Consider the following 16,002-nt stretch of genomic DNA (forward strand, 5'->3'; position numbering starts at 1 on the left):
TTAATAAAGAGCTTTTTTATTTGATTTAATGTCCTGAATACGAGCTCAGCCTCCAAAGTACTGCGGCACATTTCCACCACGAAGCCATTTTCATCTTTGAGTAGTTCTTCCTCGTGTGCTCATCTGTCTCATCTCAGGAAGTCTGATTTGTTTGACTTATCATGTCTTCTATCGTCAAACTTGTATACGCATAAAAACATTTTTGAATAAATAAACCAGCATTGACTGAGGAATAAGAAGAGCGGAGGCACATTTTAATGATAAAGTGGATTTTAGTGGCTATGAATCTGTCTCAGAAACGACACCAAAGCACAGAAGATGAGGCGAGGTTTGTCATCGCTGTGAGACATCTTATTCATCATCAGTGGTACCCGATCCATTCACAGGAAGACACTTTGGGACCACTGTTGGTAAAGTACCGTGCAGTTCTAGAGGTTCTTTCTCTTTTTTCCGCGCAGCTGAAATGTTCGACAAGGCAAAAAAAAAGATAACGCTCTCAAAATGTGCTGAATGTCAAGTTTTTGTGGCGGAGACATTTAGAAAGTGATTCTCTCCAGACCTGCGGTGGTTAAACTACGGCGAGGATAAAACGAGGATGTACATCGCAAATCCTAGTTTAAATTATCTCTGTCTTAACCTCCTGTCATAGAAACCAATATTTGACTGCCTGTTCAGTTTGTTACATCTTGATATAAAACTGATTTACATCTTAAATTTGCATCGTAGTCTTTTAAATGGGCGCATAGGCCATAAGCAGAAACCAATACTTGGCAATTTATGCCCGTTTTAGATTATTTATGTACAGATTTACATACATTTTGAGTGGGCATAGTTAGATTAAAAGTATTATAATTCATTTAAATTATATTTACGAGCAGCAGATGCAGAAATACTGTTTGTAGTACGTGGGCGCACTAATAAACCGTTTGCTGGAGATGCTAGTTATTTTGACAGAAAATCTATTTTCTTGGGTTTTTGTTCTGCAAACAGATTTTATTGTAGTAACTGGGTGAAAACTACACATGTATTGTTGTTTGGCTGTTTGACTTCTTTTGTATGTGGCCCACAATCAAAAACTGTGAAGGTTTCTTGCACTGACTTTCAACAGTAATTCAAGAGTGAGTCCATTATGAACAAGAAAAGACAGCAGTTTAACAACAGGTCCATAAATATAGCAACGTCGCCACAACTTACTGCATGTTGCTTCTTGAGTGAGGGTCCTGACATCACTCCGACTACAGAGCGCTCTGCTGATACTGTTGCTTTCTTTATCTACATGTAACTCTCCCCTGTAAGGGTAAAGTGTCTTCACAATGCATTCAAGGAAAGGCTTTAAAGCACTTAAAGTTCATGCACTGTAGACGAGGCAGATGCATCTTCAGAGGTTTAGCTTTTATTTGTAGGTTTTCTAAAATAAAGGTTCGACATAGAAACAGTAAACGGAACTAAAGTACATGTGCAGGTGAGGTAGAAACCCAATACGAGCTTATATAAAACCTCCACCATGCAAAATATAATATCAATACGCATGCTTGTCTTTCTATTATCTTCAGTCTGGTTTTGTTTATATACAAAGACAGAGAATCAGTCAATAAGTACACATTTGTAATCCATATTTGGACACCACGGTATTTTTTAACAAGTGCTATCCTGGAGATGGACATTTCAATAATAGTTGAAGGCGATTGATTTGTCTGGTTGTGTAAAGATGAACTTAAAAATTACAAATAAAAAACTTTTAAAGCTTTCTGGCAAGTCTGTACTCATGTACTTCACTTTCAAAATAAAAGGTACATGAATGTGCAAGAAGGTGTTTCCTTCAGATTGGTTTTCTCTGTAGTGACGAGGACCTGAATTAGCATTTGTTGAGAAGAAGCTGATAACAGGATGAATATTTCTTAATCCAGCGCCACCAACAGTTCAAAGTTGTCTCTTATCCAGAGAAATGACTCGGCGTCTACCAGATGGATGGGCACAGAAGCCTGCTTCTCAGAGGATGTACCCTGAAGGATTCTGACGTTCCTCCAGCGCTACTGTGAGCTTTTACATTTGTAGTTTTGTGTGAAATATCTCGACAAATATTTGATGAACTTCCACGACATTTGGTACTTTTTATCTGTCGCCATCACAAGGTCAAAACTTTAATCTTCTGTATTTTGGTTTCGACCAAATATTTGCAAAACTTATGACGTTCGTATCGGTCTCAGTTGAGGTTTTTGTTGAGTGCAAATGTCAGCACGTTAACGCGCTAATGTAAGATTGAATGTTATTCTTGTTCTACGGTCTGTGTTCGGACGTATCTGCAGAAAGCTCCCCGTCCTCTTGTGGGGGAAGAAGAGTCGGTAATACCTTCTGCTCAGTTCTGGGGTGTTTGTGGCGTCGGGCAGAGATAAAACAAAGTGATTGATGGAAATGATTATTGAAGATTAGAATTGAAGTACTTACTGGAAATGTTGTCAGCTGGTGCTGTAACACAAGGATGTTGTTTGTCGTCTGTGTGTTTTTTTAAATCATTTTGACATGATTTGTCCATTCTTCTCTCTTTAGAGAACTTTGTCATGAAGCTGTCAAATGCTCTCCATAAATAGAATTGATTTCATGATTATGTGTCTGCCAGCGCAGGGCTCAGTTCCATTTCAGTTCAATCAGTTTGGCTGAATACTGAAGTGGAGAGGTCATGAGAAAGGACGGGCGTCTGTCACACTTCGGACCGAGGTCACTTCTTGACTTGATAACTGTTTGGGGTTTTGTTTCATGGACACAGTATACTATAAAGATTACAGAAGAACCCGCTTCCGGTTGAACCTGTTTCAACCGGAAGCGATCCTCGTGATCCTACCCCAAGACCCGCTTGAGAGGAGAACTTTGAGGAGAACCTTCAGGCCAAAGAGCTGATATCAGATCAGCCTGACCTCACAACCAGACAGCAGACTAGCAGGAAAGGGAAGCAGCACATGAAGCTTCTCCACTAGCCGAACACCAGACAGGTTTGGCTAGCTGGATGACGTCATGCTAATAACTTATTTAGCTTTTTAAAACAACGGGGACAGATCCAGCACGGACAGGTAGGGAGTGAGGGACATGAAGCACCTGCTGAGACATGATGTATAGTTATAAATACATCATTATATATATATGAGTGTGTGTGTGTGTGTTTTATATTATAGTGAATATTATTATATGATATATATTATATGATATATATTATTATATTATTATATGATATATATATTATTATATGATATATATTATTATATTATTATATGATATATATATTATTATATGATATATATTATTATATGATATATATATTATTATATGATATATATTATTATATTATTATATGATATATATATTATTATATGATATATATTATTATATGATATATATATTATTATATTATAATGAGACTATAATAAGATGTCCTGACGTGTTTGTCAAAGTGTTATTTTCTGCTTTTTTTCATGTTGGAATAAAGGTTAAATATTTAACTGTAAAGTAGTAATGAGTGTTTGATACCTTAATGTTTCTGCATTAAATCATTCTGGGATGTTTGCTGACATTGATTGGATGAGGCTCAGCCCTACAGAGAACATGTTCCACCAGCTCCACTGATTCTCAGTATTATGAAAGTGAAATTTATTTATTTTTCTACACTACCAAACCAATTACTTCCTTATTTCATAACGCATATTTGAAATGCATTTACTGTCTCAAACACACTGCCCAGCTCCGGCCCAAGGAGACTTGAGATGTTTTCCTATCACACAGTAATTCCGCCATTCTCAGTCACCCTGCAGCCCTTAATGACTGAAACAATACAGCACTTCTTTCTGAAATGACATAACACTTGTGGCCGACTGAAAGTAATCAACAGTTGTAGAGCGACATTGATCAAATAGAGAACCGATAGGGACACAAACCCAAGTCATATTTGAACACTTCCTCTCCCTAATCCTTAAACCCTGAAATGCTCCTGGATTACTTTAAGCCACAGAGTATAGAGACATACAGGAGGCCATTAGAAGGAGGTGATCATTGGGGTAATCTTACATGAATATATGAATATCTCCTCCCGACTGCAGCCTGACAGCAATTAGAGCCGCGGCTCGCTCTCCCCTCTGGGAGCGGATCAACCCAGCCGTGTGCTTTTTGATTGTGAGGCTTTGATGAGCCAAATCCACTGCACATGACACGTGCCCCCAACCCAGCCCCGCCATAGCCTCATCATAGAGGCAGGCTCTGTCTCCCAGCACTGCCTGCAGGCTTTTATGATGGCAAGGTGTTCAGTGTGGCGATCAAAGCCCCTTGTTCCCCTCACGCTCACACTCAAACATGTTCACTTGTGGCTGGATTATTGATATTTTGATATCGCAGTGCTTTCCTAAGTCTTATTGGCTTGTTAAAAGGTTGGTTTGTTCGTGCTTTGCCATCGCTGAGAGGGAGGAGTGAAGCGCAGCTTGATCTCCAGAAGGAGACGTAGTGCATCACGTGCAGCAGAGGAGGAAAGCCCACGGTAACCTCATAACGTCGTCCCCACAGTAACCGCCGATAACGGCGTTATGTAACGGCAGCGGCGGACCGTTCATGAGAGTCAGCAGGGTACTGGGTCTGCTAGTTAAGGGACCGAACCGTGTTGGAAACCTCCTTCCCTCGGTTTGTCCCCGTATTGTTTTCCAACATAAAAGCTTTTCCCTCCTTTGTCCCTTTTTTATTCCAACACTGAACATCCAGCCTTTGTACTGTATGTGAGCGCTCGGCTCCACAGACCTGTGTATTAAAACCTTATCAGCAGAAAACCTCCAGTCCCTGTTCAGTGAGAGCGTTTACAGACTTGCCTCTTGGCATCTTCAGCACTTTGAGAAAGAAAGGGTCTCTTTACTGGCTGAGTGGTTGTTATTTTTATTTATCTTTATCTTTATCTTTATTCAATGATGGTTGGTTAGAACATGCTTTAAATGTAAATACAGGACATTAGGCAAAGTTAAGCATTTGAGCTTGTAATATTCGAATTCAACAAAAGCGAATGCTTGTACACTGTTTAAAAAACAGAAGACAAAAGGCTTAAAGGGCCCGACCATGAACCACAGCATTCCCAGTTTTAGTCTGCTTGCAATTCATGTCGTTCCCCATCTCTGTCTCGCCTCATTTCCTGTCCCTGTCTTTACCGTCGACTCTCTAATACAGACATAGAATGCCTCAATTTCAGGGCAGTATGCTCATTTTTAGTGGCGGTTACCGGGCAGATCAGATCTTTAGTTTTACATTCTGCTCTGAAGCACAATGTGCATTTTGTTTCTCACAGTTTACCATCAACGTTTTGACCAACTGACCGTGTATGTTTTCTATACGAGTTTGTTCGATGTGGGTTCACTGTGTCATACTTGCACCTGTGTTTTATTGATTGAAGTGCGGCGAGACGTCAACATTGCTCCAACGATGAATTTTCTGCTGACAGCAAATATTAGAGATATATTAATATAATACATACAATCTTTATTTATTGCAGTCATAGAGTTTATGATGGTGCTGTATTATGGCACAGTTTGATCGTCTAATTGCACCTCATGTTTGGTTTCTCCTCAGACGCTGACGACTCTGGTTGCGTGTTGCTGAACACATCACGACGGGTAAGCGTACATATTCACTGAATGTATGATATGTTATTATTTAAAAGATAAGGACGTTTTTGGCAGTCAGGGAACTTGGCACATTGCTGATAATGAGTGCAGCCATCTTAATTGATCTGGAGAGGAAATTTGACTCCAGATACAAGATTTAAACTCAAAAGATTTAAACTCAACATCTCAGATCTGGAACCTACATTGGACGTTTATTTTGAAAAGGGACTGTCTGCATGTAACGAGTGGAAAATCAATTGTTTTCTGTGAACACTGACGTTTAAAAAAAAAAGAAACAATCCCTGATTCCACAACTGGCGCTACAGGCTATGCTAATAAGATGCTTTCATCACATTTAGACTACAGTAATTCTGTTTGTATCCTTAATAAATCGTCCTTACAGCAGCTGCTGCTCTTTTAACACAATACAACACATGGCCCCACACATTACATATTCTAACTTCTCTGCATTGGCTTCCAGTTCAGTTTAGAATTCATTTTTAAAGCCCCAAAGCTATTTTATAGTCTCACGATAAGCTCTTTGAACTCGGTGGACTCTTTCAAAAAGCAGCTAAACACCCATCTGTTCAGATGGGAATTAAGGTAACATGTTGTATGTCATGTTTTAACTGTCCCGCTTGTATATTGTATCCAGTCTTTGTTTTATCTATTTCATTTTGTTTCTTTGACTGTGAAGAACTTAACTTAACCCAAACTTGACCTTTTCCTAAACCTAACTAAGTAGGTTTCACTGCCTGAAGGAGATTTCTTGCCGAAAGCCCTGAAGGCAAACGTCTCCCACGTGAGCCACTGACCAAGCGTACGTTTTTGACGAGTTAGGGGTGAGAACGTTTTGCAATTGTACATGAAAGTGGTGGAATTATTTGTGATGGAGGTCGAAGTGATTAAGTGATAAGAATATTTTTCTGTTAATTATCCATTCTTGATCTTCCTTAGTCGTAGACAGTAACTTAAACTAAGCTTCATCACATCTAGAGATGTTGTTATGGAGCTCTTTCGGCTGAGTCATGAGTATCGCCTGACACCGAGTCCCAGTCTACCACTTATATTCCCCTACACACTGTAATAGCCCACAGCTCCACAGCGCACAGTCGGCAGCACGCTGAGGTTTGTAAAAACCAATCCAATTTCTGTAAGATGTGCCTGACAACTGAAAGGCTCTGCTGTCAGTGTGAATATCTTCTCATGCCACTCCGCTCGTATTGTCCCGTGTTAGGAGCTGGTTCCTGTGTTTTAGCAATGCCACAGCGGTGCTATACCTGTACGACTGCTGACTGAAAGCAAAGCAGCAGAATGTAATTAGACTTGATGAATCCTATCAATTAAAATGTACCTGAGCTGTGCTGATGTGAATCTCACAGACTCAGGGAATCCACATGTTGTTTGCTGATCCAGGACATTTTAGGATGTAAAGACCTGCTCTAGTGTTGTTGTCTAGCTTAGCTCCCTGTTTACCATTTGTTATCTTAATTGGCTTTCCGTATGCATTATGAGCTTCAGTCTACATTCTGGACCCACCTGTGTACCGTCTGCAGAGTTTCATTCCAAACAAACACACCAGCAGCTGATTCTATTGATTGTTACGTGTTCAACCGGAGAGGAGGGACTACTCACAGGATCAGCCTTTATTTTGACAGCACCTGTTGGGTTCATTAACGTACAAAATGAGGCGGATGGGTTTACATTGGAGTGTGTTGAAAGCTAGCGTTGTGCATCTGAATGTCTGGGCTCTCCGTGGTAGAGGACACAGCAGTGAATTACAATAATGAAGCCTGCTGCTGATGAAGGCGTGCAGACGTCTTCTCAGAGTCTGCCCCGAAAGAGAGTTATTCTGATGGAATGTTATTCAGATAAAAGACAATTTTGGTGGAATGTCAAAATTCAAATTAGACTCAAAAACTTCCGACTCACAACTAAGACGATGCTTCTCACTCTCTGAGCGTTTACATTTTGGAATATCTGTCTGAAAGCAACACATTCTGTGAAATCTGTGAGTTGATGAGATCCATTAGTGAACCAGTTAACATCAGGATTAATACTCATGAAGTCATACGGACATATACAGCCGTGTGAATCAACCCCACGCTCAATGATTAGTCGACTATTTTATCTGATAATAAACTAAATTGGCATTTTTACAAAATGAAAAAAGCTAAACAGTCACTGCTGGTGAATATTTTGAGGTTTCGGCCTGTTGGTTGGACAAAACAAGACTTCTGAAGATGCCACTTTGTAATATATTATGATAGGCATCTTTGAGTAATTTCTGATATTTCATCAATAAATTGTGACAATAATTGGCAGATTAATTGATAATGAAAATAAGACGTTAGTTGCAATTTTCCAGTAAAGGCTGAACAGCACAAGTGAGCACTAAAAGCCAGACGGTGTCGTGTACAGTGAGAATATAAACCCGCTTTATTATGTCAGTCGTTTCTAAGTAGATTGTTCAAATGAATCAAACAAACTGTGATTCTAGGAACCATTCTGCAGATACATTTCTGTAAAATGAGGGAGTATAAAGCAGCGCCCAGAGGGCATTGGTTTGAACTGGTGACCAAGGCGGTCAGGAGCTCGATGTCGTCAGTACACGCCCGCCAGAGAGTTCAGTTTGATGAGCCTTGTTCCTGCTTCTACTCTCTGACCTCTCCGTTCTGTTTTACGCTTCTGTTTGTTCGCACTCTCCTTCTGTTTTTTTTTCACATGGTCACATCCTCACTTTCCCACTTTTGTCGTGGATTTATTACTTGCAGTGGTCTTTATTTAGAATTCATTTGATCATGGTAAGGTTTCTGCTACATCTGCGTGCTTCTCGCTTTCTTCATCAACAATTCAGGACATTTCCTTAGAATGAAAGATTTCCCCTAATGCTCTGTCCAGCACATACAGTATGGACTGCAACGCCACTCGCTGTTCATCTGACCAGGAATACATCTTAAAATAGCACCAAGTTATTTTGCAATTTACACCTTTTGAAGCACTTGACCCCGAAGCAAAACCGAACCCCAAAGTTGACACATCTGCACAAACAAATCAACTGTATTTATAGCTTCAAAGACTCAGACATGGACTCAGCGCAGTGCTCGTCTTTTTAAAAAATGAATAAAAGAACAGCAGGGAATCCACTCATCTGCAGAATTTCTGTCAATCACACGATCAATGAAACGGAGGACTGGTGTGTGTCTGGGCTCTTAATCGAGCTGTGTTCTTCTCGCGGTCCGTCCGTCTGTCTCTCAGGTGAGTCTCAGACTCCACTGGTAAAATCTTGACGAGCTTTCAAGGGGTGAAGCATCTGTTTTGTGTGCTGCTATTTAAAAAAGGGACAATAATAGGCTCAGAGGGGGTGGATACTTTAAGGTCAAAGCTTTAGGGCGCTTTCACACTTCGGCCCAATCTGTGAGTGGTTTGATAATATAATATTGTTACTGTGCCCATGTGGTCCTGTGTATTTTAGACTCTGTGTCACTACACCTGCTGTATCACATGAAATAAGTTAGTGTCATAACATTACAACGGTGATTTTGGGATCCTGATTCTCTGAATTCTCTGCGTCCACTTCTCCAATGTGTTCATTGATTTAGGCCAGACTTTATGACCTGCCAGAACTCTGTAGGACCGTCTCACAGCCAGAACCTTGATGGAGTGAATCAGTGGATTTACACCTCTACTGATCTGGTTCTGGGACTCCGCTTAAACTGAAATGAAACAACAAACGATTTGGCAAAAATTCTTCCTGATTCTTAAAGTAGTTGTAGTCAACCGAGCTTCAAATAAGATTTAATGGCTACAGCGTCTGGCCAGCTTTATTGAAATAAAAAAAATATGTGATTGTCCTTTAAAATGTTCCATTACTACTCCTGAAAAATGACAGAAAACTGCAAATGTGCAGTTATTTCTTTTTTTATTCAACCAGATAAAATCTCTTTTGCGATGGAGATCTGGCCAAGAAGTTAGCAAAGTTAAACATTGAGTACAGTTCATTTTAGAGTACAATTTAACTAGAAAATACATATAAATAGTGTATGATACATACACATACATACATATACCAAAAGGCAACTCTTGCACATTGTTACAAGAGCAGTTTGTGGTTAAAACCTCTGATAACTACTTATGCGTCAAAGAAATATATGAGCTAAAAATGAGTTAGCTTCACAGGCACATTTTTGTAGTCTTAACTTCTCCAAATGCAAAATCAGAGACATCACGGCCGAATCAACACTTCAGCATGTTGGGGACAGTAGAATAGTCCAAACCAAAGATACATTTAAACAACTATATGAAAGGATTTTCATGCCTTTGGTCCAATAGATGCATTTTGACAATGTCTTCCAGTCTTTAAAAATACACTGACTGGCATCATCATCACAGAAATCTCAAATAAAACTATTTCAGACTGAAAGAATTCCCATCTTCTCCCGCAGTATGTGAAGCTGATGAACTTTGAGGAGGAGATTCGGGCTCACCGGGACCTGGACGGCTTCCTGGCCCGGGCCACAATCCTGCTGGACGAGACCGCGGCCTCCCTGGACGACGTCCTGAAGAGAATGTTGCACCATGTGGGCCAGGACAGCAACTCCTCCGAGCCCAGCTGCAACTTCGAGGAGGTGATGAGCATGCTTTTCACAGACGCAGGAGCTCAGGAGGTCAACGGTAAGCAGTGAACCTGTCGACATGCATGTATAAACCAGCACGTGTGTGAAAACGAATACAGCCGCACAGAACACGATAAGACAGAGAACTTGTACCGTCTGTGTGAGCCCACAATCAGACCAAGACCATCCGACACCTGACCTAGAAACATCCAACGTCTGCACATGTCAACACCTGCCCGGAAAATAGCTTCACCTCCGGCTCAGGAGCAGAATTGTCAGACTGACTCGGGAATGCTTCAAGAAGCTTTTAAGACCCAAAGCAGAGTTTGTGATGTTTGAATCGAGGCGGCTGTCCATTCGCCCCTCAGCTTCTTTCAAGTGGACACAAATAGAGCTCGCTGTGCCGAAACTATTTACATGTGCAGACATCAAACGTTTCCCAGGAAAGCTGTCAGGTGGTTATCTTACACTTTAGTGCACAAGATCAACATGTTTTTTTATTTTACTGAGCCACGGAGAACAACACAAATGATAATCAAAACTATCAAATCCTGTGTTACTTTCTCTCATGGTGGTAGTTCAATGTTTTTCAGATAACTAGAGAAGATAACTTGAGATGTTTTGGTTTATTCTTTTCACAGATTGAAGCCATTTAAAGCAGGTTGCCACTTTAACTCACGGGTTGCTTCTTGTCTTCTTTCAGACTCGTGGAAAGAAAACATCCAAAATACACATTCAGGTGTTTACTTTACTACTTTGTCTATTTTTATCTGTAGATTTCTCCTAAATTCACCAAAAGTTAGCGTTAGATAATGCCTCATTTGCATATTCAGACATTCCATTTCAGAAAACTTAAAAAGAACAGTCCTAATGCGAGTATTCAACTGGGGAAGCTTCATGGTGATATCTTTTAATACATTTCTTTTACCCTTTTCACCTGTGGTGTGCTTAATCTTCCTTTTTGGACATGAGAAGCTCAGGTTTATTGTACCTTAAAGTATGTTAGATATGCACACCTTACTCTCTTGTGATGCATACATTAATGTCTGAAGTGTACTACAGTTTCTCCAATGTGTGGTAATGATATGTCGGCTTACGGATCCCTTTCACATCAGCTGGGTTCCTTCAGCTCGGGTCCCTTTGGCTGAGTAGCAAAGCCTCTTGGTTAAAGGCGAATCTCCTCAGACCATCAGAGCAGGAGCAATCCGCCCTCTTACATAACAGTGCGTAGCCATTGTTGAAGCCTCGTTCTCTTCCCCGGCTGCACTGAACGCCGCATTCACAAAAGTAACTATTTCTTTTCTGCTAACGTCACGCAGAATTGAAGAAATATAAATGTTTTCCTGTTAAACATCTGCTGAAGGTTTAAAGATGAGAACACGAGAGGGTTTTTCTCCCCACTGTAGGAGCATGTGGAGCTCATGGTGGTGGAAGGCCTCCCTGTCCCGTACTCCCTCTCCAGTGTTTTCCCGTCTGGCTCGGCTGGTGTCCGCTGTTGTTGATGGGTAGTCAGAGGTGGGTGGTGGGTGACGCTCACAGATCTGCGAGGTGATAATTGACTTCTGTCATCGATCACTCACTTAGCTTTTCAAATGGCTCTCTGAGACTCTCAAGCTGTGGCTACTTGACTGTTTCTCTCCCAGAACAGCCCACTCAGAGGCCACAGAAGAGACTTTTCTCTTCTTCTTGTCTTTGTGGCTATCTTGACAAAAAAAGACTTCCTGCGCAGGTCTGGATGTGTCTGGAAAATCAATCTGCACTCAGGGGTTTCACTGAATTTTAAAATTGAATAAAGCAACGTAGAAAAATAAAGGAAAATAATTATACTAGTGATACTTTATGATTAACAATAATCGACAGCCATTGAGCAATAGTTATAGCTGGTTGACCACATTATCATAGAATAGCACTTCTAATGGGAGCAGAAGCACAACAAAATACTGTGTTGCTTTATTTTAGATGATTAGGAAGTTATGAGTAATGTCACAGCTGAGAACGTAGCAGTGCAGCGTGTGTACAGTTTATTTGTCGGTGAATAAATGCTACAACTCCTCAAGAACATAGACTGTACATAAGAAGTGGACGTAGTCGTCGTGACGTTTCTCATAGACTTCTATACAACCAGAGGAGTCGCCCCCTGCTGGTCAGTAGAGAGAATGCACGGTTAGGACACTTCTGCATCGGTTTCACTCGGCAGAACCGGAGGTTGCCGCCTGCTCAAGACACGGGCCAAGTTCGTGAGTCTCGCTTGCCACCTGATTGAAGTGAAGAGGGTTAGCTCAGAAGCTAGCAACAACTCTGGCTCAGGCTCACTTAAGGTGGACTGACCTTTAAGGTGGACCAGCTGTTAGCTGAAGCGACAAGCCGCCCCTCTTTTAACTGTTAGATCACATTAATCGGTCAAAATATTTATTTTCCGGTTAAACTGTTGGTTATCAACATCCCTACTGAAAACTATGTTCTGTTTGTATCAGGAAAACAAGTTGTATATTTCATTTGTTACACTCGTTAGATTTAGTTCTTATATCGGTCGCTATCAGCAAGTACCGATATAAGTACTTATATCGTACTTGTATCGTATAAGTACGATATAAGTACGATACAAGTACTGGTCTGATAAAAGTGGTATCGGTACATCCCTGCAGTCAGTAGTTGTGCATCCTTATCAAAGTTATTAATTAACTAAAGATTCTCTCAAAAACAAGGTCAGGGTTTTCTTTTGTATTGTGCAGCAAGAAGAGCTGTTTGAAATCAGCTGAAACTTGAGTTCTCACTCTGGGGAAATGCAATAGCTGCAGCAGAAGCAATAGGGGAATAACAGATGAGAATTAGTTGATAATTAATTGCACAGCAGATGATGTAACAATTCCACCATCATGCAGCAAATACGGATGACAAAGATGTACAGTTTGAAACAGGCAAATGAGAAGCACCACCAGCTGTTAAATAACATCTAGAGGCATGTAACGTACAGAATATATACAGAATGAGCAGAAAGATTAGGCTCAGACATCCTAACATTTCTATTTAGTTTTGTTCATTATTTTAAAATAAATATTCTCCATTTCAAAAGATGGACTTCTCATCTTCAAAATCCTTCTCTTCACTCAGAGTAACGTGTCGGATCCTTGAATTAAAATTCAGGACATTCACACGTGAAACACTTGCGTCAGTGCTGAGGTGTGTGTGGGTGGGGGGGGGGGGGGGTGGTGTATCTCCATGGGGAGGAACAAAAGCTCTTCATGGGGGAATACATTCATATTGCACGTGAGTATGTTATCGGCGGCGCACATCTCTTCAGGTATTAATTTCTGCCGTATCTCCGCTCACACTGCCACAGCCGGGTGATACGGCTGGCGAGCAGACCGGCTCATTCTGAGTGTAATACTGTACAGCTGTGAGATAAAGAGACCAGGGCGAGATTATAACAGCACAGTGAGAACAGAGAATTACTGAAATGGACCAAAAGATGAAAAGCCCAAAGAGATAATTAGTCCTGCTAGAACTTGTACAGAGGAGCCAACTTGTGCTGGTTTTTTTGGGTTCACTTTTGTCTTGGGATTCGGCGGCACATACAACGAACAGCATTGCTGATGATGCAATGCATAATGATATTACTTAAACCAGCCTCTATTAATTCAAAGAATAATACTGAACCAGTCATGTTAGGACGCTGGAGATGATGGTGGTGCTTACAATGTGTCAATATTTCTGTCATAATTCTTTGTATCGTTGTATTTTCCTCTCTTCTTCTCGATGCTGTTTGTGATGACTGTACCTTCATTCCTCCCTAAAGTTCTGTCACCTTCGATCGATCCCACTGGCTCTTCACTTTGCCTCGATTTGCATAACCCTGCTGTGTAATTTAGTTTTTGTTTTTTATCACTCAAATCAAACAGAAAAAACAGTCCCACGCTCATGATTTAATAGCTAATTATAATTTTTTTTTAAAGAACCGGTAATGTCAGAGCTTTTCAATACTCTCTCGGTACCCATCCCTAATGTGTGAACACCATTTGTGCAGATGTTACTTTCTGACTGGAGCCACTGCAGTTATTCTGCATGTGATTCACTCAACAGGAAAGCTGCTGTGTGTGTTTGAATCAACCGACTATGCCTTCTCTGTTATAATGCTATTCCTTTTCCAGGCCGGCGGCGTGACTCTTCACTGTGAAAGTCTCTCTGTAGCGTTCTGCGGGAATGATCAGAATACTAAATTGAAGCCATTAATTCGAGCTCTTTACCACGGGAAATAAAAATACACGTCATTTTTGTTCTCATCTTGATCTCTTCTTCACTGTCGTCTTCGGGGTTTCTCTGCTCTCGCTGAACACGTAACTGCTGTCAGTGATAACATAGCCTGTAGACGGTAATCAAGATAAGATCTCTCAGCGCCCAACGGAGGCGAGACATTGAGGGATTTTCTCTGGAAAATGATATTTAATATGCATGAGGTAAAAAGGAGGGCAGGAAATGAAGCTTCTGTTCAGCGGAGATGTTCATGTGTGTGCCGGTTAACCAGAGAGTGTCTCTATATGAGTGTGTGTGTCTCAGTGTCGGTCTTTTGCGTATGTTTGTGTAAAATCTTCGACTCTGCTCGCCTGCTGACCGCAACAGAAGGTGACTGAACTGGTTTCACCTCTTGGTTTTTCTTTCTCCCTCCTTCTCCCCATGCAGACAAGTCTCAAAGTTTCGTTTTCTTTGATGACGGTAAGCTGTGCTTAATTGGATGAAAATGTCAGCGTCGGCCGCCACGAGGCTGCAATCAGTGGTGTGCTTCTGTACCAATCATCACCATCAGTGTGCCGCTTGTGTTCCCTCTCCACGCTCGGGACTGGGTCGATCCATTGAGTCATCAAATGATTACAGACGCCAGCAATCGCTCCTGTGTCACAGATATCGATGCCTCTTCAGCTGCCCCTCAAATCAACGCCCCTCTCCCTCGATAATGTTATCAGTTCTTCTTTTTAGTGCAAAATCCTGTGAAAATCCTGTGACAAACAAAAACAAAATGCTGGCTCTGTGAATTCTATGAGGTCAAAATGATTTGGCAGAAGAGATATGTCCTTGGCATGCTCTGGAAATTTATATAACTCTAATATAGTTTATCGTATATATGCAGCACTTGACTCTGATAGTATTTCCATGTAGGGCGTTGGTTTATTTCCCTTTAATGAAATTAGTTTTTTATGCAAGCGAGTAGAGGATTAGAATTGACAAGCTCTCTAGATAACAAGGTTTTCACTATTGACCCAGTCCTAGTGGCCCTCTGCTTGCCGTGTGCTGCATGGGTTCCTGATATACAGTAAGTGTTTCATCTTCTGTATGGATCCTTCCTGTATTTTAATCACCTCCTTCAAAGTGCCCTCCACAATCCACGCTTTGAAGGAAACCAATCATTCCCCTTTGTGTGTGTGTGTGTGTGTGTGTGTGTGTGTGTGCGTGTGCGTGCGTGTGCGTGCACGTGTGTGTTCGTGTTCGCTGGCAGGTCTACCGATGGTTGAGATCACGGTTAATCTTTAAGGCAGCATAAGATCAGTAGGCTGTATTTCGGTCACCTCTGAGCATAATGTAAGACGTCTCCTTTCACACGCTGGCAAAGAATCTGTGAATCTCTGTGTTTTGTTTTTGTCCACGCGTCTCTGTGGATTTATCTGCCGCTGATGTTCGACTGGCACGTCAGCCAAAAGAAACATTAACATCGCTGGGTTTTTGTGACTGCTTGAAAGCGCATCGATTGATTCGTCTCTCTCTTGTTTGTGACA

The 16,002-nt window shown here is 41.1% G+C and overlaps 1 protein-coding gene across 1 annotated transcript in view; it reads left to right on the forward strand.

The window, feature by feature from the left end:
• slc4a11 (solute carrier family 4 member 11) overlaps positions 1-16,002 on the forward strand; it is a 75,704-nt gene that overhangs the window by 24,894 nt on the left and 34,808 nt on the right. Inside the window, exons 4-5 of the mRNA XM_076107391.1 lie at positions 5,587-5,630; positions 10,067-10,295. Coding sequence (XP_075963506.1) covers positions 5,587-5,630; positions 10,067-10,295 — 273 coding nt within the window. The remainder of the gene's footprint in view (positions 1-5,586; positions 5,631-10,066; positions 10,296-16,002) is intronic.

This window comes from Anarhichas minor, unplaced genomic scaffold (assembly GCF_050575085.1).
Source record: "Anarhichas minor isolate MPS153535 unplaced genomic scaffold, ASM5057508v1 ptg000038l, whole genome shotgun sequence".
In the NCBI taxonomy this organism is placed as follows: Eukaryota; Metazoa; Chordata; class Actinopteri; order Perciformes; family Anarhichadidae; genus Anarhichas; species Anarhichas minor.